Raw genomic sequence first — 8,990 nt, 5'->3', positions numbered from 1 at the left:
GCTGATACACAAAAAGCCATTCGGTAAGACTTGGATAAGCTGCGTGTCCGTCCTGTGCTGGTAACATTGGCAGCGTGTCTCATTTTTGTAAAGCAGCTCCTTGCTGGCGTAGTTTGCAGCCAGTAAGCTGAAATGTCCAGCCCTCCTATTAGCTTGAGGATAATACAATGCTTCTCAACCACCTGCTAATTACAGTCTCCTCCTGCATTCATTCAACAAGACACATCCCTGAGCTCTTCTTGCTGAAATCAGTCTTTTAGGAGGGTCTCTTCTCTTTTCTTAAAGTCATTTTCTTTAACTTCTCTCTCACCCGGATCGCAACATGGAAAGTCACAGACCAGTGGAGAGCTGAGAACTGCTGACAGATGTCCTGTGGGTGCCAGGGAGACTTGTGTCTTCAGCAGAGTCCACAAGATTGTGGTCCTCAACCACGAAGATGCTCTGCTGGGCAGGAGCCTGGTTAGGAGCATGTTTAGGGGCCCAGTGCTTGCAGCGAGGAGAAATCACGCTGAGGAAAGCCATCCTGAAGCGCTGGGACAACAGATTGTAAATGATGGGGTTCACGGCAGAGCTCAGATAGAAGAAAACACCTAGGAGAACAAGGGTGAGGGAAAGGAGAGAGAGAGAGACCTCATTTGTGTGTGAAACAATCTCCGAAGAGGAAAATCTCTTCGTTGCCTATACTGCTCCACCAAGCTTGGGTGCCAAGGGTGGAGGCGGCAGCAGCAGAGCTCTGCCCGCTGCCCTCCTGGCACAGGCAGGGGGATGTCTCGCCAAGGCGAGCTCGGGCACTGCAGCACACAGGGGAAGGAAAGCGGGAGAGAGAGCATTAACCGGAGCTCACCGTCTCCAGCTGCTGAGGAACCAGCTCTCTCCTGAGCTGTGCTGCGCCGCCTCCAGCACCGCCCTCATCCCCACCGCCGCATTTGCACAGCCGGTGCCCCCATCAGAGCTCTCAGAGGACAACTTCCAGCCGAGGGGAGCTAATTTCTTACAACACACCAGGACAATTGCACGAGATCGGATCTGTCTGAGCTGCCTAGCAGCCACATTGGGGGTTTTCCCAGGGTAGACTGAAAATAAGATTCCTCCTTGAAGAAGCCTTCATTTTATGGCTGGCAGGGTTATAAACATTTGATTGTATCACCCAGTTCTAAGCAGCGTGTAGGTCTTTTGTCTTGCCATTTGGTAAGGTTTCCCGTTAGCCTGATGATGTCTGCTGCTGCGTATTCGCTAAAAGCAGGCGAAAGGCAGCAGCCTTCATTTCTGAACATTGCCAAGAAGGAATAGTAGCTGGTAATGATGTATGATATCCCTCCCCCCCCCCCCCCCCCGCCCTTTTTTTTTTTTCCCCTGTTCTTTGTGAATATTCAGAAAACTATATTGGACAGTATGCCCAGATCTTGAAAGTTGCAGATAACTTGCATGCAGTTTTTATTTAAAGCACTATTCTCACCACTGCCTGCCAAACCCTGAGAAGCTTGTCCACGCATGTCTCATGTCGCCTACAAAATAAACGACTACATACTTCAAGTAAACCACTCACAAATGCTTTTTTTTGCCAGTCCCTGTGCAAGTGGAAAAAGAAAGCTTTACCTGACACCACATGAATTAAGTTGAATATATTAGCCAGAGGCTCAGTCCATTCCACAACAAAGCTGAAGAAGAGTCGATCTACATGGAATGGAGCCCAGCAGATAGCAAAAACCATCACAAGGACAACTAGCATGGAGAAAGGGGAGAGGAAAAACAAGTCTGTTACGGGAGGGTATGCTTCACTTGCCTGCACAGAGCAGAGAGAGTTCAGAAAGCTGGATATATATATAAATATACAAATTTGATTCACTGTTTCAAAACTTTTGCCATCCTTTCTGTCTTTCTGCAGCGCTCATTGGAAAACACCACCAGCTGAAAGAACAAACTTTCCACTGGTGGCTGTGTTTGATATCTCAAGGCATGCACACACAAAGACGGTCAAACAGCGGGGAACTGCCATGGCATGGCAGAGCTCCATGACGAACCCGAACCCGCCAGTGAGACGTCCGGGTGCCTCTGTGGTACCCGGGACACACCGACTCTGCTGTGCCTGGGAGGTGATTTCCTCTGCACGCTGTTTGTACGGCAGGTAGCAGGATGAGGCCACAGGAACCACCCGCTGATGACGGGTCTGTCTGGGTGCATTGTTCAGCGTGAAAGAAGAAGAGTTTGCCTCCACACGCACACCGGCCTGTGGCGGCTCTGGTGAGGCCTCTTGCAGACCCGTTCCGGACTTTGGTCCCGTGCAGAGCTGTGGTCACAGCCACGGGGCACAGAAAATGGGGCTGACTTCAAAGTACAATTTCCGAGTTCAGAAGGTGACTTAAGCTGCCTAAAAGAATAACGTCATTGCAGGAAACGTTGAAGGTGATTTATGTTTCCCGCATAAACACCGTCTCAGTAGCAAGGTGATCGTTGCCTTAAAAGACAGCCCTAAATTAGGAAGTGATGTGAGTGTTTTCAGAATGGTTGGAGCACACAAATTCTCCCGAATGCCATACAATGTGCAAATCTGCCTAGGTCCTGCTTTTTCTTGGGAAGGTCTGGGTGGTTAAGGCAGCAGCAGGTGATGTATGTGGCTTGGCAGGACCTTCCTGTTCATGAGCAGAGTTCACGGTGTGATGCAAAACAGAGGTACGTCCTTCTTTAAAAATGTACAAGGTAGACAATTTGCACTCTGAAAAAGAGGGATCCTCCCTAGAGGGCTGCAAGAGCCAGGTTTGGAGTGAGGGATGTTAGAAAGTTGTCATGAAAGTGTCTGCCAGGTAGGTTTGCTCAGCCTCCTCTCGTGCTGGGGAGTTAAATTTGCCTTCTGAGTCGTTTGATAGTTAGCCATGATGTCTCACTCCCATTCTATTCAAGTCCAGATGAAACACCAATCAGCCTTTTACTTTTGATCACAGCTACTCGCCTCGTAACTCTTGTATCCAATGAATTTTCTCGATGCCCTTCAGGACCCCGTCCCCCTCTTATCCGTGGTAGGTAAAACACAGAAGGACTCATTACTTACACAGCATCTTGGTGACTGATTTCCTGGATGGTCTCTGAACATTCACAGCCATTTCCTCCGCTTCCAAAGATTTGTCTCCTTTCAACTGGCAAAAGGAGAGAAACCGGAGAGCTCAGAGAGGAGACGACATCCCCGCCAGACACAGACGGCTTGATATTTTGATAGCTGTAGTTCAAGGCGGCAAAATTTGCGGCAACTCAGGACTCACTGAAAAAATCTACATTTAAATTTCGGTTTTAGTCTGAAATGTAGTCTAGGGAAACATTGAAGCTTTAGGTTCAAAACGATCTGCAGATTTTATGCATCTGAGACTGCATATTTACGGCAAATTTGTATCTCAGTTCCCCTCTTGTCCTTTCTCAAAAAGTCAATATTTGGTTCACAGTTTGTGTTCAATTTCAACAGTATTTTGCTAGTCATTATTTTCTCTTCTAGCAAAATATTGTTTGTTTGTTTGTTTGTTTTCCTAAAAGTGTTCCCCACAATTAAGCACAAACCAATGATCCAAAAAATACACAGAGAGGCCTCAGTGAAACACAGCTGTAATCACTGGAAAAATTCCTGTAGAATCCCAGGCAGCTCATTTAGTGCCCTGAGCGTTTAGACTAATTGATATTCAATCCATCTAATGAACAAGAGCCATATACGTTCTATTGCAGACAGCCGGTGTGCATGACACGCACGGATCCAGGCACATCCTGCTCCATCACAACAAGGCTTTTGGGTTTTCTCCAGTAGTTTTTCCTGGACTTCTAAATAATGGACATAAAGAATAATAATCTGATCCTCCCTGAAATACTTCCGCGCTATGTTTATGTCGAGAGCACTGGTGCTTTGGTGATGAAAAAAAACAGGGTTAGATAATCAGGACAATTGCTTTGATTATAGAAGAAATCATCTATGGAGAGGGCATAATTGGACCCAGCTTCCTGAAGTGGGAACTTCTGATTAGCCAACAGATTTGGACTGACGCTTTTTACAACTGAAACTGGAAAAAAACCTTTTAATTACGTGGGAAAGAATATCAGGAATGAGGGAAAAGGTAGAAATCAATTTCGATTGGTAAAAATCTTGTGAAAACCCTCTAGTTGTGCCATTTCCTTTTGCCTTTTATGCCGTGACTTTGCTTCCTGATTTTTGATTAGCGATACTTTTCCACAGGGATGATCGAATGAGACCTTCTATTTAAAACATTCTATTTATTCATAAAACCCATAAAAGGGAAACACATGTAAATCGAATTCTATTCAATTACAGTGCAATTCGGCCTTCCCTTTGTAAGTTTTAGTCATAGCCACCGTTGCTTAAGAAAGATGTTAACACATCTAGCAATAGATGTCTGCTCAGATTGATTAAAATCCCTGGTTTCCTTTCGGTGGTTTTCAGTCTCAACAGTAATCTATTCCAGGCATATTCCAAAGCCTCAGAGAATACAGTGGTCTGGTGCTGTGATAAACTAGAGACACATTATATTTTTCACCTTCCTCCTGTCGTTTTGGTGATGCTGTAAGGCTCCTCTTTAGCCTCAAGTGATAATAGATGGAGGTGTAACCAGCAGCATAACTCAGCAGTTGCAATTTAATAAAACAATGAGTTACGACAAAGGGGAAGAAGAAGAAAAAAAAAAAAGAGAAATGAGTCCATGGCAAAGGTTGTAACTTGAGTTCATGCCAATGGTTTGACAGAGGGAGAACTTCACCAAGGCAGCGGTTACTTTTACATCACTGTGGATTAGGAGGTTTTGTAGGGTTGCCTGGAGATGGATGTTACCTATTCACTACAAGAGAATTAAAAATGTCTGGAGTAAGAAGCTGAAAAGCCCCACATCTTTATTAGCTACAGCATTTCATACTAGAAATCAAAAGGCAGAGCCAAATTAGGGCCTCACCTATCTCCAGGCAAACCTAGTGAGGCTGCTCGGCAAAAGCAGGAGAACCATTTCTGTAAGCTCCTTGGCCTGTCTGACACAAGCGGTGATCAAACTTTCTCTCCAGCTGAAGGAAAAATTGATATTTAAAAACCACATTGCTTGTGCTAAAGCATGCAATTCTACCTACTTGCGCGGTTTGGCTGAAGCAGTTGCCACCTGGCTACTGAACTGCAGCCTGGGCGTCCTCTTCGCTCACTCCCATCGCAAAAGAAAATTTGTTAGTGGGTGCAAGGTTTGCGGGACAGCCTTCATGGAAAGAGGACAGACCCTTCCAGAGCGTGCTGGGCTCTGCAGAAATTAGCCAAGGGCAGTCAACTGTCCACAGACAATTTTGGTTTTAACAACTGGGCACTTAGGGGGCAAAAGAGATTTTGATGAGAAAATCTGGACCAGCTGTACATTGGCAAGAATAAGTTGTCCTGATTCAAAGATAGTTGAAACCAAAATCACCAGTGTGTTACTGAGGGGAAGAGACACTAAGAGAAGTATTGGACCCTTAACAGAAGAATCATCCTAGGCGAGGTCAACCTCATCCCACCCGATCATCTAAATCCCCTCATAGATGTCTGAAGTAGGTGGGATAAATAGGTCTCTGGAGTCTCCACTCCATTCATTAACAAAAATCCTAATTAAGCAGAATCTGACTTTCAAACAACCGGTGGTAGGCAGCTATCCTTGTGTCCTTTTAGAGATCAGTTTGAAGGAAATGCACAGGGACCTTGCGCTGAACCCTGCTGCAATGCAGACTTCTTCCCAAGCAACGCCACCCCACCTCTATCAGCGCTGCAGGGACGAGCTCCCGCAAGCAGCCATGTTCTCCCTCTCCTCTTCCTCCTCAGCTTTTTGGAGGAATGAACAGCTGAACTGGGGTTAAAGAAGAGCCTGCCTGATTTAGGGAGCAGTCCTAAAGGCACCTGTGATGAAGACCCCATGAAAGAGACAGCAGGAAGCTTCCGCAATCAAATCTAATGAGGCTGCAGTGTAATCATCAGTGTTCTCTTCTTTATGCTAATGCTGGAACTATCTATTGACCGTAACATTGTAGTATTCAACCATCAAGCCTTAAAATTATATCCAAGCAGATCATGAGGTAATCGACCATGAGGTAATCAACTTGAAGGCTCTGTTGGCCATGAATTTCCCAGTGAGAAAGACCGATATATTTTTTCCTTTTTGCAAGGAATAAAATTAAAAATGAACTCAGCTACCGTATGACCCATGTTTGCTACCCTCCCACAGCTGCTTAACATGTCACATGTGCTTCCTTCTGTATGGCATCCCCGGGCTCTCCTGAACACTGGCAAAGCTCGAGGGAGAAACTTTGGCGAGGAAATGCCTTTCCACAAAGCCTGGACGTGGAAAGTCTATGCCTCTGTTTGCCGAATTTGAGCTGTTGTGCAGCCTTTGGATCAACTCTGAGCTTTTCCACTACAGTCTACGAGCAGTACATGGCACTCCGGAGACTCTGGAGCATTGCTGAAGCTTCATAAATTCCATCCTCTGTGAGTATATAAAAAGTGCCTTCTCTTGAAAAATTATATACGTACACTCAATTCTTCTATCATTTCTGTTGAAAAAATGAATCTAGCTTGCCTAGTGCAATTTAGAGCTCAATGCAGATCCACCCAGGACGGGTGGTGTTCCAATTTTGGAAGTCTGAGTTGGATACACAGAAAAGCAGATGCAGAAACAATGAACACTGCAGCCCGCGGGAAAGACAGCTTGAACGTATCTGTGAGTATCCACAAGTCCTGGGGAAGCAGCCCTGGTCTGGTACCTGGCTTCTCTTCTGGGACGGGGATTAGGAATATCTGCTCCCACAAACAGAAGCTATTGCAATCTTCAAGACTTCTTTTCATTAGTTTCGGGATTTCTCTTTCTTTTTTAAACAGCTATATTCTCAGCACTTTTTCCCCCCTCCGGGTTTTATTTTGCAAAATTTTCGGTGAAACTATGTAAAGACCCCACAACAGCCGCTGGGTTGTGGGGATAATTTAACCCATTCATTGCTTCAAAGGTCTGCTCTGTGCTGTGGATTTCTGGCAGTTCTTGTGCCTTTTCCTGGGTAAGGAAAAATTGTTTCTGTATAGTTTCAGGTGACAGTAAATGTCAGACATCAAACCAAAATGATATATACACCAGCACAGATTTGGTTGAATTTCTTGCACATTTTTCAGTAAGTTCATTCATCTCTACTAGCATATTGCATCTCTCTCTTGCTATATGATTAGACACAGCTTTTTAAACTTTATATTCAGTGCAATGAGATAGGATTTATATTTTCCAAATATATATATATGTAACGTATGAGAAGAACAGTCATTGATTCTCTCTGAGTAGCAGAGCATTTCAGTGTTGTGCTACATAGCTTTATAATACTGCGATTCTGATGATTGTTTTATCTGCGTATTTACATGATGAATACTTGGTAAAACTAGTCTCACTTTCTGGAGAGAGAATGAATAGGCACTCTAAGGGAGCCTTAATCGATGCTGAAACTATGCCATAGTTATATAAAGAAATGATTGCTGAATTTGCTAGCTGCAGCAATAAGGTAGAATTTCAGTTTATGACAGCTTTGTGAGTTTTCACAACTGAATATTATCATCATCTCCAAGGAAGGAGAAAGATAAAGTAATGCCATGGAAATTCCACAGTCACAAGAAGAGGGAAAACAAATAATACACCAGATTCAATCACTAGCCTGCTCCTTTTTATTCTTTTCACTTTTTCCTTTTGGTCTAATTCCTTCTACTCCCTACTACAAAGGCGCAGATCTCTGAGAGGCTGGAATCAATGTACAGACTTGGCTGTTTAAGCAACATTCAAATGTGAGCAGCAGTGATGGCAAGTTTTTAAAAAAAGATGGGGGTAAATTATTCCCCAACATAGCTATATTCATTTGAGAATGGGATTACACCAAAGAAGGAGTTGGATCCACTGTTTTCAGGGGTTTGAAATACTTTTGGTTTTTGGGGGGGAAAACAGATGAGGTGAAATCACTTAAAAAACACGTACAGACACAAACACACAAGAACGAGCTAAGGAAACACAGAGAACAGTTGGAGTAAGACTTACTCTTAGCCCCATCAGATAGTACAGCACACTTATTACCCCCATAGGCAGCACATAGAAGAGGAAGGAGGTAATCTGGACAATACAGTTGTAGATCCACATGGGCACGACTACAGTGCAGGTAGCAGAGCCGGGGACCAGCGTGCCATTGGGGAAATACTGCAGCATGATGCCGTGGGTGCCTGTGTTGGGGAGGGCGAAGAGGACAGAGAGGACCCAGAGCACCACGATGGTCCTCAGGGCACGCTTGCGAGTGCTCTCCAGCTTGGCGCGGAAAGGATGGAGGATGGCAATGTATCTCTCCACGCTGACTGTGGTCACGCTGAGGATGGAGGCAAAACACACCGTCTCAAAGAGCGCCGTCTTGAAATAGCAGCCGACGGGCCCAAACAAGAAGGGGTAGTTGCTCCACATCTCGTAGACTTCCAGTGGCATCCCGAAAAGCAGCACGAGCAGGTCTGAGATGGCGAGGCTGAAGAGATAGTAATTGGTCGGGGTTTTCATGTTCCGGTGCTTGAGGATTACCAGGCAAACTAAGAAGTTACCTACCACCCCAACAACGAAGATTAGGGTGTACACCAAAGCCATGGGCAAGAACAGATGGCTCCGTCTGGGCCCGCACAGGAAAGCTAAGTAATCCTCGGTGCTGTTTAAGTACCTCCTGAAATGTTCTTCATGTAGAGCAAAGTGATTAAACCAGGAGATATTGCTGATCCAGGCCATTCCTGGATCTTCTGAAATGTTTCACAAGCGAGATCCCTTCTTCTGTAAGTTTCTCTGTGCTCGTTTGCTCACTTTTTGCAGAGAGAGGAAGAGGGGGGGGGAACCTCTTGCCAGACCTGGATGCACAAAGCCACCGAGAGATGGGAGTGAGTGTGTTTGCCTGGCGTCGGGTAAGGTTTTGCCGTTGTAACAGCTGTTCCCCTGCAAGGAGTCCCT

General features: G+C 45.2%; 1 protein-coding gene across 1 annotated transcript; it reads right to left on the bottom strand.

Annotated features, from left to right (window-relative positions):
• Window positions 1-330: 330 nt before the first annotated feature.
• Window positions 331-8,774, bottom strand: NMUR2 (neuromedin U receptor 2). The gene is made up of 4 exons (XM_054217747.1): window positions 8,055-8,774; window positions 3,047-3,131; window positions 1,597-1,722; window positions 331-590 (listed from the first exon to the last, which is right to left on the bottom strand). Exons 1-4 carry the CDS (start codon window positions 8,772-8,774, stop codon window positions 331-333), a joined length of 1,191 nt encoding a protein of 396 aa, XP_054073722.1.
• Window positions 8,775-8,990: the final 216 nt, after the last annotated feature.

The sequence above is a fragment of the Rissa tridactyla genome, chromosome 11, assembly GCF_028500815.1.
Source record: "Rissa tridactyla isolate bRisTri1 chromosome 11, bRisTri1.patW.cur.20221130, whole genome shotgun sequence".
Classification (NCBI taxonomy): domain Eukaryota; kingdom Metazoa; phylum Chordata; class Aves; order Charadriiformes; family Laridae; genus Rissa; species Rissa tridactyla.
This window is presented reverse-complemented; position numbering and strand designations above follow the sequence as displayed.